This window comes from Artemia sp. Qi Xiang Cuo, chromosome 16, assembly GCF_049724085.1.
Source record: "Artemia sp. Qi Xiang Cuo chromosome 16, ASM4972408v1, whole genome shotgun sequence".
Lineage (NCBI taxonomy): Eukaryota > Metazoa > Arthropoda > Branchiopoda > Anostraca > Artemiidae > Artemia > Artemia sp. Qi Xiang Cuo.
In genome coordinates, this window is record NC_142809.1 from 54967672 (window position 1) to 54985098 (window position 17427).

The window sequence follows — 17427 nt, forward strand, 5'->3', positions numbered from 1 at the left end:
AAATACTGCAGTATGAAAAGTATGAGAATACAGCAAAAATGCAGTTTTTTGTGTAAAAAGTTATTCTATTTTTAATTTTTGTTTTGTTTTTTTATTAAAAAAGGCACTAGAACTTTAATTTCCGTTTGGATGAGCCCTCTTGCGACATTCTAGCACCACTGAGTCGATACGATCGCCCCTGGGGAAAAGAAAAAACAAAAAAAAAACAAATAAACTCGCATCCGTGATCTTTTTTCTGGCAAAAAAAAAAAAAAAAAAATTCCACATTTTCGCAGATAGGAGCTTGAAACCTCTACAGTAAGGTTCTCTGATATGTTGAAACTGATGTGTGATATTCATTAAGATTATATGACTTTTAAGGGTTGTTTTCCCATTTTTTCGAAAAAAGGGGCAAATTATCCCAGGCTCGTAAATTTTTATGAGTAAGACTAGACTTGATGAAACTTAAATATTTAAAATCAGTATAAAAGTCTTATTCATTTGATGCATCTATTGATATTAAAATTCAGTGTTTTACAGTTCCGGCTAGTATTGAGACGAGTCGCTCTTACTATACAGTTCGTTACTACGAACTCTTTGATCATGATTTTCGTTTTGTTGTTGTTATCGATATTTTGAAAAATAAAACCATATTGTTCAAAATACATATTGTTTTCAGTAAAATGATAATGACACACATACTGCTTAGAGGGTTTGAGAGGGGAGTACCCCTACTCTTGTCTATGGAACCTTGTCTATGTCTATGTAACTTTGAGTAGCATTCATGGGCGCCCATAGACTGAATTTTAGGGGGGACTCACCTGGTCTAATCGGCATTTCCAGTGCTGTATAATTTCGGCACTTACAGTGCTGTATAATTGAAATATCAAGACAAAATATCAGAGGCAGCACGATAGCGGTGCCTAAGTAAAGAGAGATGTGGGCACAATATATTTTTTTTTTAGACCAGGTCACTTCTTATAGAAAGAAATATGATAGGAACTTCAAAAGAGCTCATGGATGGCAACCAGCTCTCCCTCCCCCACGTCAATCACTTCCCCAAACACACCCATCAAAAATTTAAGATAGCCATTTTCTTCAGTGTAGTTTAAAGTTCCGGAAAGTATGACTTTGAGAATGACAACCCCCTCCCCGCACAACCCTCAGAGCAAAGGGTGTAAATTATGCCCTGTGGGGATATAAGGTTTTTTATAGAAAGGACGGTCGTATAAGCCCAGAGGGGGCTCATTTGATTCGTAATCAGAAGTTCTACTGACCTTTTTAACAGTGAAAAGGGATTGGAGGTCATCCAGCCCCTCTCCATACACCAATCACTTCCCTAAACACATTCAATCATAATTTTTTTAGATAGCCATTCTGTTCAGTGTAGTTGAAAGGTCCAGAAATTATGTCTTTGAGGATAACTCTTCCCCCCATGTAGCCCTCAGGTCAAGGGTTTTAAGTTACGCCCTGGGGGCATATAAGGTTTTTTAAAGAAATGGTGGCTGCATAAACTTCAAAGAGGGCTCATTGGATTGGTAATCAAAAGTTATAGTGCTCTTTTTAAGAGTCAAAGTGATCAGAAGGAAAATAACCCCCCCCCCCACACACACAGCAGGGGTTGTAAGTTATGCCCTGTGGGGATCACACACGTCATATTTTCTAGAAACGCATCTGATATAAATTTTAAGATGGCCATTTGTTGTTGTAGAAACTTCGAAAAGGGCTCAGTCGTTTGGTAATTGAAAGGACTAGTGACTTCTTTAGTTGTCAAAAGTGATTGAAGGGCAACCCCCCCCCCTCCCCCCCCCATCATTTACCCAAAAACACCCACTCAAAATTTAGGGATAGTTATTTTATTTTACGTAGTTTAAAAGTCCAGAAATTATGTCTTTGAGGACGACAACCCCTTCACAGTCCTTAGGGCAAGGGTTGTAAGGTATGACCCAAGGGCATTTAAGGTTTTTTGGAAATGGTGGTCGTGTAAACTTCGGAGAGGGCTCATTTGATTGGAAATTGGAACTTGAAGAGCCATTTTTAAGAGTCAAATTTATCAGAGGGCAGCTATACCCCCACACGTCATATTTTCCCCCATTGCATCCGATAGAAATTTTAAGACTGCCATCTTGTTCCAAAATAGTCAGAACATCTCGTATCACAGCCTTTGGGGTTGACTCAACCCCCAAGAGTATCGAGGTAAGGGTTGGAATTTGTGCCCCAGGGGGATGTATGGTTTTCATGAAGAGGTGGTCTTGTGAACTTTAGACGGGGCTCATTTGATTGGAAATGCTTACTTCCAGTTCCATTTTAAGAGTCAGGCATGATGGAGAGAAAATAGCCCCCCCCTCTCCCTGATATCCTCTTTTCCCCAAACAAATTCGATCAAAATTGTAAGACAGCCATTTTGTAGCCAATAGTCCAAAGAGAATTTAGCAATGTCTTCAGTAATCAGATATAAGAAATATTTAGGCGGACGTTGAACTAAATCAAAACAAACTATGAGCATATGACCTTTCAAAAAGGTGACAAAGCAATATCTCAAGAACAATTTATATTATGATGTTAGGTCTTTAAGAGTAAGTTATGGGGGATTTTGAACTAGCTAGTAGGCACTATGTGTATACTTTTAGTACTACAACTATAGTTACTGTAACTAATGACGCTTAGAGTATTAAGGTGAAACTTCTAGGAAGTGTTTAGGGGCTGTTCCAATTAAACGAAAAAACTGTATGCATGCAGGTTTTCAAAAAGGCATATAAGCAATATCATAGGCAGCACCACTCTATAATAGCTAGAAAAATCGTCGAAACATTTAAAGAAGCTAATTCGATTCGAAATTAAATTTTATACGGTACTTTCAAAGAGTAAAAGAGATTGGAGGGCATTCAGCCCGTCTCTCATGCAGATTTATTTCCCAAACACATTCCCTTCAAAATTTTGAGACAACTATTTTGTTTAGCATAGTAGAACGGTTCAGCAACTATGTCTTTAGGGATATTGGGCATATCAAACCCCCACAATTATGCCAAACTATGGATTCTTATAAAAAAAACGAAAAGATATAATTTTTTTCATGAAAATGACTTTGTCAATAAAAAAAGAACATAAATTCGTCTAAAAAACTTTTTCCACAAAACAAGCTTTTCAAAGAAAAGTAAAGAGCTCCATTAAGCCAATAATGGGCAGAAATGAAGTCAAGTAATCATCCAAGCGTAAAACTACCACAAATAAATAATAAATAATCAATAAATAAATGAAACTTAAAATGAACAGAAATTAGAATAAATAGCCGAGTCAAACTCGAAACGAGCAAAAACTAACATTAGTAGGGCTGATAACTCCCATGCCTTCTCAAGATCAGAACATAATTTGCGCTTTACTGAAAACAAAATATGTTTATATGTTTTCACTTTTTTTACTTAAATAAGTAAAAAACTTTTTTTACTCACTTTTTTACCCATTTTTTATTTAAGTAATAAATATCAGTACAGGTAATTTAACTGACAATCCACGGTCATTTTTATTTTTTTCAGTAAAGCCTAAGTTATGTTCTGGTCTTGAGAAGGCATGGGGGTTGTCAGCCCTTGTAATGTTAATTCTTGCTCGTTTTGGGTTTGACTTGGCTATCTATTATAATTTCTGTTCGTTTTCAGTTTCATAATTGTTGATAGTGATTTGTGGTAGTTTTTCGCTTGGAAGAATATTTGACTTTATTTCTGCCCATTTTTGGCCTAATATAGCTCTTTACCTTTCTTTGAAAACTTATTCTGTAGAAATTTTTTTAAATTAATACAGATATATGACACCGTAATTCAGTCAGGGGGCCTGGCGCCCCTTGCCCCCCCCCCTCCCTTATGGGCGCCCATGGTAGCATTGTGATATTGTTCTATTATTCGGTTATTCTTGCTGTTATGGCAAAAATAAATCACACTGCACAAAATTTTGATTGTTTTTAGTTACATGCAAATTATGCTCTGGCCTTTACAACATTCGGGGGATGGGGTATCCCTCCTTTTTTGCAGCAATTTCTGTTCATTTTAAGCTTGTCATGATGATTCATATTAAGTTTTGTTCATTTTAGGATTCATCGATTCAGCCATAGCAGCATCAGCTGTCTGTTTGACGCGAATATTCATTTTAGTTTCTGTTCCTTTTGCGTTTCATTAATTTATTAATAGTAATTGCTGTTAACCTTAACCTTAACCTGCTGTTAACCTTATTTCTGCTCGTTTCAGACTTAAGGTTCTTTACTTTTCTTTGAAAAAGTTCTTTTTGGAAAACACTTTTTGAAACTAATTTAAAGTGATTTTCAATGTGCTGGCGACCCAGTGATCTAAGAACGCAGCTTGCTTGTGAGAGGCAATTCAGTTGTTTGTTAACCTGTCTCACTTATGATCTAGGCTAGTGCTGTGTCACCACCCTTAGTGATTTATCTCTATTTGTAGTGCTTTTTTATATTGCCGAAAAATAAAAATCACTAAATCAACACATAAATCACTAGATTATTAAAGAAAATCACTAAACCAACCAAACAATCTCTAAAATCTAGTGATTTTTCGCCAAGTGGCAACCCTGGGGTAATCTCGTGTCAAACTGCCTTTGTTAACCGCGAAAAAGGGGAAAAATTGTCTGGCAAAATCAGAAAGTAAAAGATATCGAGTTTCTGTTGTATTAAATAAAATCCTGAAAAACGAACTTTAATTCTAAAAAAAAAAGAATAAAAAAGAGAGGAAGATTCACCCTTTGGTTGATGCAATAGCTAAGGTGTCGTAGCTCATTTCACTTTAAGATCTGCGTTCTAAGCAGGGAGGTCATCTTTGGATCGGCAACTCCTTTTTCTACTAAAATAGGTAATTATTCTATTTTAGGGAGTTCTTACTCCTTTCGGAGAAAAAATTGCAATATTGTTTTGACTCTATGCTCTGTGTACATGTACTCCACGTGTTCTTATAGCTACATAGCTCGTCATGAGTCATACGGTTTCAGCCTAACAAAAGATTTGACTATCACTTTTATAGGAGTTACACTTTATAGGGGTTTATATAGGGGTTTTTATATAGGGGTTTATATAGGGGTTTTTATAGGGGTTACACTTTTATAGGAGAAGTCTGCTTTTGAAAAAAAAATTGTTTTAAATGCAATTGTTTGTTTTAAATTATAAATATTTGGAGTTTTCCAGCTCTCTGTGTACATGATTTTTGAGAAAAAGCTGAGGGGGCGCCCTCTTTCCGTCACCTGGTGTACGCCTCAGAACGTCAAGTGTCACCACAAGTTCGGCCACACTTGGAACAGTTTTCACCACGCTTGACACAGTTTCCGCCACGCTTGGCACAATTTTCGCCACGTTTGGCACAATTTCCGTCACGTTTGGCACAATTTTCGCCACGTTTGGCACAATTTCCGCCATGTTTGGCATACTTTCCGCCACGTTTGGCACAATTTCCGCCGCGTTTGGCAAAATTTACGCCGCGCTTGGCACAATATCCGTCACGTTTGGCACAATTTCTGCCACGTTTGGCACTTGCCATCTTTTGTACGTGATTTCTGGAAGTGGGCACACCCTCGAGCAAAACAATTTTTGACATGGGACAAACAGGGAAGTCCTGTCTAGGGATGTAAGCAGGAGGAGGACTACCCTAATCCCTCTCCAAGAATCCTAAATTTTGTCAGATTTCAGGGCATTTCTTATTTAAAACATCAACAAGATCAGTTTTTATTTTTCTCCCCCCCCCCCCCCGAAAGAAAAACTGATGCGTACGTGCCTGGTTCTATCCTATTAAGGTTGAAACGGTGTTTGCGTACTTGTACATACAAGTCTAATTTGCAATGACTATTATAAGTTGACCTCAGTAGAAGCCTGTATAACTGGTTTTGTAAAAAATTATGTATCCACTCCTAGAATTTGTTTTGAAATTCTAATTACATTATTCTGCCTTTGTTTTATCATTATTTATGTTTAAACTTTGGTAGAGGTTTTTGAAACTTATTATCAAGATAAACGGAAGTTCAAGCCTGGTGGATGCCATTTCAGGCGAAAGAAAAAGTTGAAATGCGATTAGATTTATCGCAGCCCCTTCCTCATAACCTCATAACCTAATAACCTCATGTAAGAAAAGTCTAATCATCTGAACATCAACAAGAAGTGATACGATTGAATTTCTCTTTTTATGATTCAAGGGTTACAAACAAAGTTTTTTTGTTTTTTCAGAGGTCATATAGAGCTCTCACCAATGGGATTAATTCACAAAAATATACGGAAGGGGAATATATATTTTTCAAGTCTTAGGGAGAATTTTGTTTCTTTTTTTCGTATTTTTGTCTTTTTTAGGTTTTTTTGTCTGCTTGTCTTGTTTTCCACTTAATCTGATGAACTTTTGTCTCTAAATCATGGATATTAATGGTGTGCGTGTAACTGAACCCCCTGTGTAACTGAACCCCGAGCAACTAAACCCCCCTGTAACTGAACCACCGTATAACTGAACCCCCATATAACCAAACCACCGTGCAACTGAAGCCCCTGCAACTGAACCCCCTGCAACTGAACCCCCGTGCAACTGAACCCTCGTGCCACTGAACCCTCATGAAACTGAACCCCCTTTAACTGAACCCTCGTGAAACTCAACCCCCGTGAAACTCAACCCCCGTGCAACTCAACCCAATTTAACTAAACCCCCGTGTAACTGAACCCCCATGTAACTGAACCCCATATAACCGAACCCCCGTGCAACTGAACCCCCGTATAACTGAAACCCCATGCAACTGAACCCTCGTGCTACTGAACCCTCGGGCTACTAATCCCACGTGCAACTCAACCACCGTAATTACATTGGGTAAAACACAATAGGGTTATGAACCATAGTTATTTAACTATGGTATAGTTATTTAAACTTGAAACTGTTTTAAATAAAATGGCCGTCCCAAAATTTAGATCGGACGTATTTGGGGGGAAAATAGGGTGGGGTGGAAGCCCTCCGATAACTTTTAACTCTGAAAAAATACACTGGAAATTTTTACTTCCAATCGAATGAGCCCCCCTCCCCCCAAAGTTCATAAAAAAAATTTTCTACAAAACCTTGTGTGTTAGCAATGAGCAACTAGCTTAACTTACAGCACTTGCCCCAGATGCTGCTGGCGGGGTTATTAACCCAAAAGGCATGGTTATTTGATCTTCAGACTATTTTGAACAAATTGTTTATTATTATTTTGATCGGATTTATTTGGGGGGGGGGGGGTGTCGGTTAAGAGGTAAACGCTGATTGTACTGTGATTACCTTTGTTTCTTCAAAATTGAAATTGAACTTTCAATTTCCAATCGAATGAGCCTCCTTCAAAGTTTTTACGATCATCCCTTCTATAAAAACCTTAAATTTTAACAATTCGTAATTTGCAATAACATACAGATCAGGGTTGCCACCCTGGCCTGGAAGAATTTACTAAATCTGAGAGGAAAATTTTACTAAATCGCATCTGTTTTTACTAAATACTCAAAAAAAATCCAAATTTTTTTTTTTGCATCGATTTTTACTATAGCAGGATAATCAATAGATTTCCACAATGATTTTTCCATTTTCTTCTTTTTTTCTCTTTTCCTCTTTTCTTTTGTTTTCATAGTATAATTAAAAATTCTAGAAACCTATAAGTTCAAAAATCCTTTTTTTTTATTATTTGGATGTACTACTGGATAGGCTTCATATTCCAGATGATGTAATTTGGAATCTTAGATTCTGGAAAACCTGCTGGTGAAGCCCGGCTTTAAATTTATCAATGGTCTTCAGGTCACAAAATTCAGATATATTGAGAAATTAAAAAACAATCAACGAAGAAAAACAGCTACAACTCATATTCACGAAGCAATTCAGCGATGGAGTGCTTAGAATCTGAAGTGTGTTTCAAAATGACGGCTTTTGAAATTTGTCCCCCAGTTTCCGTTATTAGGTTTGAAACCTAAACCCTTCAATTTTGCATTTTTAAGAGGAAATTTGCCACTTTTAAAACACTAATTGTGCTGGTCTTCAAATAAGGGATAAGCTGCTTATAAAGATTTCTGACAAATTTTAAAGCAATTAATTTAGGATGTTTTGAACTGATTTTTTATGGATTCTCTCCCGTTCGTATTCAAGGGAATCAAAAACTAATACTATCTATGTCCCTTCAAAATGGAAATGACGTAATCGGCTACAGTTTTAGTTGTAAAAATATTTAAATTAAAAAGTCAGCTCAAATTGGACTAAAGCTGCCAAGAAAAAGAAAACTTATATAACAAACAATAATTAGTTTTTAAAAAAATTTTGTGTCAATAGTCTTCATGCCGGGCAAATAATACAAATTGAAAAGTGATAATAATAATATTTCGTCACAATTAAAAAAAAGTCGCCCTTTTAAGGCTTTAACCGTACTTGGCCTCACTTGAATCTAAAGCACCCACCAGTATTAGATTCCGAATGGAGTTGCCTTCTGGTCTTCGTTTTTTGATAGTCTGAGTCACATTATAGGGGGTTGCCCAGTCATGAACTCCACCTGACGACCTGAGAACAAGTTGCTTCGTTTTCATTAGGGATGAAGCACTCGAGACATTTAGCCTATTCCGGTTGTTAGTTTTGATGATCGACAAAATCAAGAACTGTCTTTCTGCTCCAACACTTGAATGGGGCAAGCTGCAGAGAGTCAGAAAGAACTCGGGCAAGTATGGAAAAAGTTCGTTTCCAGCAGCGTCTTTAAAAAGGGACAAGGCTAAATAACAAACGTAGCAGCTGTTATGAGTTATGAGAGTCTAAGAAAATTTTCTGAAAACAAATTAAGCCGACATACCAGTCCTGATTTGAAGTAGTTTGCCTTTCAAATCGAGTATCAAGAAGAAGCCAAGAGAAAAGAAGATATTTTTAAGCGCTAGGGTTGACGCGAAATCGCAAAAATGAGAGCAATAATAGCCATAATATCTAACTTAATCAAAATCAGATTTTGTAATGAATGGACCCTAGTTTTTTTCCCTGAATTCATGGAAAAAAACAAAAGTTTTGTTTACTACAAATTATGACTTTTTACTAGATTTCGGGAAATTTACTAGATCCTCTAAATTTATTAGATTTTTTTCTTTTTACTAGATCTAGTAAAATCCTACTGACGGTGGCAACCCTGATACAGATTGCTGATACAGGTCTGTCAGCAATTTTTTTTGGAACAGCTTAGCTTATCAAGATGAAACTTTTGGGGCATCTACCTGCTACTACTGCTATTAATACTGCTACTACTACTACTACTACTACTACCAATTCAACACTATTATTACTCCTACTGCTCCTACTACGACCTCTGCTACTATTAAACTAGCACTGTTAAGGCTACGCATATCAAGTTGAAAATTTGACAGAATGAGGTTTTTGAGGTGGAACTTGAACTAAATCAAAAGACACTATGTGCATGCAGATTTTCAAAATAGCATATCTCAAAAGGAGATTTGTGTATTAAATTGGAACTTTCAGAGAGTGCTTAAAGGGAAAGTCAAGTCACCAAAAGGAAATATGTGCACGCTCAGGCCTGGATTTACCACTAGGTCCCTAGGCCCAGACCTAGAAGCGCATAATGCTAGCGGGAGCGATAAATTATTACTGAGTAATTTTTTCCTGACAAAAATTGGACTGATGTGATTTATCGTCGCCAGATGCACTCTGCCGCCACGCTGCTGTTAACACACAGTTACATGGTTACACACAGTTACAGTTGCATGGGGGTTCAGTTACCCGGGGGTTTAGTTAAATGGGGTTGAGTTGCACGGGGGTTGAGTTGCACCAGGGATCAGTTAAAGGGGACTCAGTTGCATGAGGGTTCAGTTGCATGGGGGCTCGGTTATACGGGGGTTCATTTACACGGGGGTTCATTTACATGGGGGTTCAATTATCTGGTGGTATAGTTACTTGGGGGTGGTGTTCCCGGTGGTTGAGTTTCTAGAGGGTTCAGATAAAGGGGGTTCATTATCACGCTGGTTCAAGTTCACGGGGGCCCGGTTACACGGGGGTTCAGCTGTACGGCGGTTCCGTTGCACGGGGGTTCAGTTGCACGGGGGTTCGGTTATACAGGGGTTCAGTTGCTTGGGGTTCAATTACACGTGGGTTCAGTTACAATGGAACCGATATTTATACCAAAGAATGTCACATTTACTTTGTATTCGTCTGCTATCTTACCATGATCGACAAAATCAAGAACTGTTTCTGCTCCAACACTTGAATGGAGCAAGCTGCAGAGAGTCAGAAAGAACTCGGGCAAGTATGGAAAAAGTTCGTTTCCAGCAGCGTCTTTAAAAAGGGACAAGAATAAATAACAAACGTAGCAGCTGTAGCAGAAAAGTGACTTTAAAACAACACAGGAATTCCATGGTCATATATAAACTGTCAGATGTCTCCCAAGAAGGGTAGCTGAGAGTTCGGTGTTACCCCTCTCTTTCATCACTTTTCGCTCATCAGTTGTGTTCTGTTGTGTTCACACAGTTACATGGTTACACACAGTTACAGTTACATGGGGGTTCAGTTACCCGGGGGTTTAGTTAAATGGGGTTGAGTTGCACGAGGGTTCAGTTGCACGAGGGTTCAGTTAAAGGGGGTTCAGTTGCATAAGGTTTCATTTGCACGTGGGGTTTGTAGCACGGGGTCTCAGTTGCACGGGAGGTCGTTTACATGGGGGTTGAGTTACATGGGGGTTCAGTTACCCGGGGGTGAAGTTAAATGGGGTTGAGTTGCACAGGGGTTGAGTTGCACGAGGGTTCAGTTAAAGGGGGTTCAGTTGCATGAGGGTTCAGTAGCACGAGGGTTCAGGTGCACGGGGGTTCCGTTGCACGGAGGTTCCGTTGCACGGGGGTTCAGTTGCACGGGGGTTCGGTTATACAGGGGTTCAGTTGCTTGGGTATCAATTACACGTGGGTTCAGTTACAATGGAACCGATATTTATACCAAAGAATGTCACATTTACTTTGTATTCGTCTGCTATCTTACCATGATCGACAAAATCAAGAACTGTTTCTGCTCCAACACTTGAATGGAGCAAGCTGCAGAGAGTCAGAAAGAACTCGGGCAAGTATGGAAAAAGTTCGTTTCCAGCAGCGTCTTTAAAAAGGGACAAGAATAAATAACAAACGTAGCAGCTGTAGCAGAAAAGTGACTTTAAAACAACACAGGAATTCCATGGTCACTTATAAACTGTCAGATGTCTCCCAAGAAGGGTAGCTGAGAGTTCGGTATTACTCCTCTCTTTCATCACTTTTCGCTCATCAGTTGTGTTCTGTTGTGTTCACACAGTTACATGGTTACACACAGTTACAGTTACATGGGGGTTCAGTTACCCGGGGGTTTAGTTAAATGGGGTTGAGTTGCACGGGGGTTCAGTTGCACCAGGGTTCAGTTAAAGGGGGCTCAGTTGCACGAGGGTTCAGTAGCACGAGGGTTCAGTTGCACGGGGGTTCAGTTGCACGGGGCTTCAGTTGCACGGGGGTTCAGTTACATGGGTGTTCAGTTACATGGGGGATCAGTTACACGGGGGTTTAGTTAAATGGGGTTGAGTTGCACGAGGGTTCAGTTGCACGGGGGTTCAGTTATACGGGAGTTCAGTTACATGGGGGTTCAATTGCATGAGGATTCAGTTACATGGGGGTTTAGTTAAATGGGGTTGAGTTGCACGAGAATTGAGTTGCGCGAGGGTTGAGTTGCATGAGGGTTCAGTTGCACGAGCGTTCAGTTGCCGGGTGCTTCATTTACATGGGGGTTTAGTTAAATGGGGTTGAGTTGCACGAGGGTTCAGTTAAAGGGGGTTCAGTTGCATGAGGGTTAAGTAGCAGGAGGGTTCAGTTGCACGGGGGTTCAGTTGCACGGGGGGTCTGTTGCACGGGGGTGCAGTTGCACCGGGGCTCAGTTGCACGGGGGTTCAGTTGCACGGGTGTTCGGTTATACAGGGGTTCAGTTGCTTGGGGTTCAATTACACGTGGGTTCAGTTACAATGGAACCGATATTTATACCAAAGAATGTCACATTTACTTTGTATTCGTCTGCTATCTTACTATGATCGACAAAATCAAGAACTGTCTTTCTGCTCCAACACTTGAATGGGGCAAGCTGCAGAGAGTCAGAAAGAACTCGGGCAAGTATGGAAAAAGTTCGTTTCCAGCAGCGTCTTTAAAAAGGGACAAGGCTAAATAACAAACGTAGCAGCTGTAGCAGAAAAGTGACTTTAAAACAACACAGGAATTCCATGGTCATATATAAACTGTCAGATGTCTCCCAAGAAGGGTAGCTGAGAGTTCGGTGTTACCCCTCTCTTTCATCACTTTTCGCTCATCAGTTGTGTTCTGTTGTGTTCTCACAGTTACATGGTTACATGGTTACACACAGTTACAGTTACATGGGGGTTCAGTTACCCGGGGGTTCAGTTAAATGGGGTTGAGTTGCACGGAGGTTGAGTTGCACCAGGGTTCAGTTAAAGGGGGTTCAGTTGCATGAGGGTTCAGTAGCACAAGCGTTCAGTTGCACGGGAGTTCAGTTGCACGGGGGTTCAGTTATACGGGGATTCAGTTGTACGGGGGTTCAGTTACATGGGGGTTAAGTTACATGGGGGTTCAGTTACACGGGGGTTTAGTTAAATGGGGTTGAGTGGCACGAGGGTTCAGTTAACAGGGTTTCAGTTTCATGTGGGTCAAGTATCACGAGAGTTGAGTTACACGATCGTTCAGTTGCATGTGGGGTCAGGAGCACGGGGGTTCAGTTGCACGGGGGTTCCGTTGCACGGGGGTTCAGTTGCATGGGTGTTCGGTTATACGGGGGTTCAGTTGCTTGGGGTTCAATTACACGTGGGTTCAGTTACAATGGAACCGATATCTATACCAAAGAATGTCACATTTACTTTGTATTCGTCTGCTATCTTACCATGCAACCCGTTAATTTTAAGCTGTATACCTTTCGAAAAATAAGTCAGATTCTTTTTTTCTAAATATGCGAAAGAAGTTGAGAGCAAAAATTAAAAGAATACCCGATACCACGGATTTACATTCACGGCTTGTCTCAGTGCGGAATAAAAATAGGTAGAATGCGGTAACGACAAGAACACTAAAAGAAAAAATTGAATTATTAAAAGATGACATGAGCATTATCTAAAACCAAGAAAATGTATAATTACTCTATAGGTACGTACGTCCAATCTTTAGAGAAAGGGGGATGGTCACAGGATTTTGTCTAGGGGGATCAAAACGCAACAAGTTCAGTTTTAGGCCCTGATTTTTAGGACTATTAACTTGGACTATCAGTTTTTAGCGGAAGTATCTGTTAAATTGAATGAAGAGGCAAAGACTTTCGATATTAATCTGATCAGCTTCAACCAGGGACGTACGCACGGGGGGGGGGGACTCCGGCCCCCCCTCCCCGAAATCTCGCAATTTTTTTTCATTTTCCCATAATTTTCTGTTTTTTCTCACAGAATAATGGATTTGAAGGATTTGCCCCCCCCCCCCCAAAAAAAAAAATTCCCGCGTACGTGCCTGGCTTCAACTACAAACTTCAACTTAAGATTAACTATCAATTTGGAGCTTGAAATTAGTATTATGGGTTATTCTGAAAAGGAGCTGCGTTAAGCAAAGCTGCTTTAGCTGCTTGCGAAGCTGCACGTTAAACAGATCCATCATAATTTGAATCGTGATAAAAAGTGTTACAGACAACTCAACTTAACGGCACAACTCAACTTTAGGGTACAGAACCAAAGACAAAGCCAAGGCCACCTATCAAGCTTGACTATTAGCTTTGAGCGGGAACTCAAAGGATCTATCTCAAAGGGAGTATCTGTTCAATTGAATGTTGAGGCGAAGCCTCTAACTATTAAGTTGAACTTAAACTTAAGCTTAACTATTAATTTCGAGCTTAAATAGTATTTGCTAAACCGAATGCTGAGGCAAAGCCTCTAGCTATTAAGTTCAACTATAAACTTTAACTATTAGTTTAGAGCTTGAACGGTATTTGTTAAATCGAGGCTGAGGCAAGGCCTTTAACTAGTAAGTTTAACTATCATCTTTAACAAGTTTAACTATCAGTTTTTAGCTTCTATTTGTTAAATTGAATGCTGAGACAAAGCCTTTGAACTGTCATCAATAACTTGTCCCGAAAAGGAGATACGTTGAACAAAACTGCCTTACCTCGTCAGATCCGTCATGACTTGAATCATAATAATAAATTTTTCCTAGACGGCTATATAACTCAGCTTTAGGGTATAGAGCCAAAAAAGGATTTTGCGTTGAGAAATAATCGAGGTCTATGTCAAGTATATAACCAGATGTTTTGGCTAGAAGCTCCTAAAATGAATTAAGAAGTAATTAGTTAACTTGTAATAATCTTAAATACTAGCTAGGAAGGTCAAGCATGCCGTAGCCAACGTCATCAGCTAATTTTGGTCGCAATACTTATAAGGTTTCTGCAGGCGGACCTACTGAGCATTAATGCGTGAAGCCTCTTATACACTTGCAATTTCTTTCTCTGCGTTTTGTGCGCCTAGCTTGAATATTTTCACGAATCTTGATCAAAATAAGGGACATTTGATCCGGTTTCGTAGCAACATTCTAAACCGAGCGTCCGAATCGCGAGTAAATATAGTAAAAAAAAAAAGCTCACACAGTCTATTAAATTTCAACAATCCATTAGAAAAGAATGAAACTCCCCAAGAGGACTCTACTTGGTCCATAACAATCCGATCTCTTGCATTTTGAAGATGTCTCCAGTTCGAGTGGAAAGATGTCCTGCCTGCTGCAGACTGCGAAAGGAACTGGAGACTTTTAGGCCATACCCAGTACCTAATGACTCGCTAAAGCCACAGAAAGATTTGAAGTATTTGAAGGGTGTGCAATGGAAAAATAATACCAATAAAAATTTATTGAATAAAAATAAGAATAAAAATTAAATAGTACCTACTGTGTTTCTACTGCAATGGCACACAAAGTTGGCTCCTCTGGGGCTCTGCGACGTGTCTTCGAACTTGTCTGTATATCATATAAAATTTACTCAAATCAATAGTCTTACTTGTCAAGTCGATAATCTTAATTTAATTAATAACGCTAATAAAAATCCATCCTTTTTGTTCAGAGATTCAAAAAACAAGAAAGTTTGGAACCCTCTATTCTAATGGATGAATGACGGTGCTTTACACATCAGGCCTAAAAATAATGAAGAGACAGTTAAAACAAAAAGGCAATCTCGTAATTAAAATAGTCCCATGTCTTAAAAAATAATATAAAAAGAGAAAGAAAAAGCGAGAAACGGAAAAAACTGCTCTACCTGATGACGATATTTTTCATATTAAACTTATGAAAAGACAGAAAGAAAAACGGTTCCTAATTGAAAGAGCTCCGTGTTGCATAAAAAAGAAATCTTCTTAAAAAGGTGTAACACTAGAATCCATCTCATGTACCTTTTAAGCTGAATTTCTAGGAATGATATTTCTCCCGAAATCAGTTAAGGGAAAGGGCTTTCGTGAGTGACGCTATTGAGTTACAACAAGAGCCTGATCAAACAATACAGTCATACAACCTTCTTGGGTCAGTTCCTGAATTTGCCCTCATTCATTTCTTTATAATTCCTTCCTCGTTCCAAAGTAAAGTCATGCATATGTGCCAGAAAAGCAATAGTAACATTTACCATGTTAATTAAGAAATACTAAGTTTACCAGAAATTATCTATAGTAACAGAAGTCCCTGGGGGTCCATGATAGACACTGGGGCACCCTCGCCTGGGGCCATAAACACAGGCGGAGGAGGAAGAAGGCCCTTCAAATGTACACTCAGCAGGGCTCACCGGCGTGTGGACACGTCCTGTGAGTTACAAACTTTCTCCCAGTAATGGGTTAAATTGTATGGAAACCATCATTATTAGGGTCCTCCATAGGAGGCCAACTGCGACATTGCATAAGATCCAGGTCTATGGGCAATGGCCTCTGCAAAGGGCTGCCTCGACCATTTCCGGGTACCTACGAGATTGGGGACGTTGTGGTCAACTCTATTCCCACTTGAGCAGTGGCGCCCCTCGAAAGTATAGCCTAGTAAACGACACAGCATTCGCATGGGGTTCTGACTAATGAATAATTTTTCTGGGTTTGGTCTGTTTTGGTGGGCGTTTTGAGGCTGAAAAACTTCTTCCTAGCGAATTTATCTACTATGGGTTGACTCCTCATAGAAGCATGATATTTGTGGGCATGAATATATAATGAGTCGGAGGTAATAGGCTTGAAATTGTCTGTGCAGGATTTCGACTCATGTTGATAGAAGAGCATCGCCAAGTGCCGAAACCATTTTGTGACCAAGATGTGCTCAGGATTGCACAAAGCCTCCATTCAACTGGAGGTCCCAGGGACAGGACCTCCTTGATTTGTTGTTGTTTGTCTAGGTGTAATGACTCCGGGGGGAAGTTTGCACATGTGCATTGACGGGAAGAGATGTATTGATCTAGGACTCGAGGGGGAATGTATTGATCCACAAAAGGGGAATTAAGAAACATTATGGCTTCTTTGATCTTTAGGTCTGAGGGATAAACGGTCTTTAGTGACAGAGATAAATTAATATTCTATTTTTAAATATGGCTTCTCCGACATTTAGGTCAGAGTGATAAATTGATATTCTATCGAAAGGTAATAGGCTACTTAAAAAAGGGTGATATTGTAGGTTGGCTGCAGGTGTCCAGGTGAAGGAAAAATCAGCTGTGCTGCCATCTATACCTTAATTGGAATAGATGGTAGCACTTGCTGTAGTAAAAAATATGAACCAATGCACATAACCTAGTCTAAATTAACCCCAAAAGGTCAAATAATCTCCATGAAAATTACACTTTCAGAGTCAGCATTTTGGAGAACACACTTTCAGGTTCATTATGTCAGAGAACCCTAAAAGGTCAACCCTAAAAGGGTAAGTTAACTGTAAAAGGTTAAAGAATCTCCTTGAAAATTAAACTTTCAGATTCAGCATTTCGGAGAACCCCATGGTTTTGATGTTTCCGTGTGTGCGCGCACGTAAGACACTTTAGACATTCAAACCGACAAAGACAAATACTTGGACTTGCAAACGCAAACCAAGACGTGCAAACAAATAGAATCAGACACACAAACAGAGAAACACAGACACTTTAGACATTCAAACCAAACAAGACAAATTCTTGGACTTGCAAACACCAACCCAGATATGCAAACAAATAGATTCAGACATACAAACAGAAAACGACAGACACTTTAGACATTCAAACCAACAAAGACAGATACTTGGACTTGCAAACACGAACCCAGACACGTAAACAAATAGAATCAGACACACAACAAAGACAAATTCTTGGACTTGCAAACACCAACCCAGACATGCAAACAAATAGAATCAGACACACAAACAGAGAAAGACATAAACTTTAGACATTCAAACCAACAAAGACAAATTCTTGGACTTGTAGACACCAA

At 39.4% G+C, this 17427-nt stretch overlaps 1 protein-coding gene across 1 annotated transcript in view; it reads right to left on the reverse strand.

Annotated features, from left to right (window-relative positions):
• Window positions 1-17427, reverse strand: part of MESR6 (misexpression suppressor of ras 6) — a 368166-nt gene that overhangs the window by 182904 nt on the left and 167835 nt on the right. The window contains exon 5 of the mRNA XM_089101988.1: window positions 14138-14293. Within this exon, the coding sequence (XP_088958114.1) occupies window positions 14138-14293 (156 nt within the window). The remainder of the gene's footprint in view (window positions 1-14137; window positions 14294-17427) is intronic.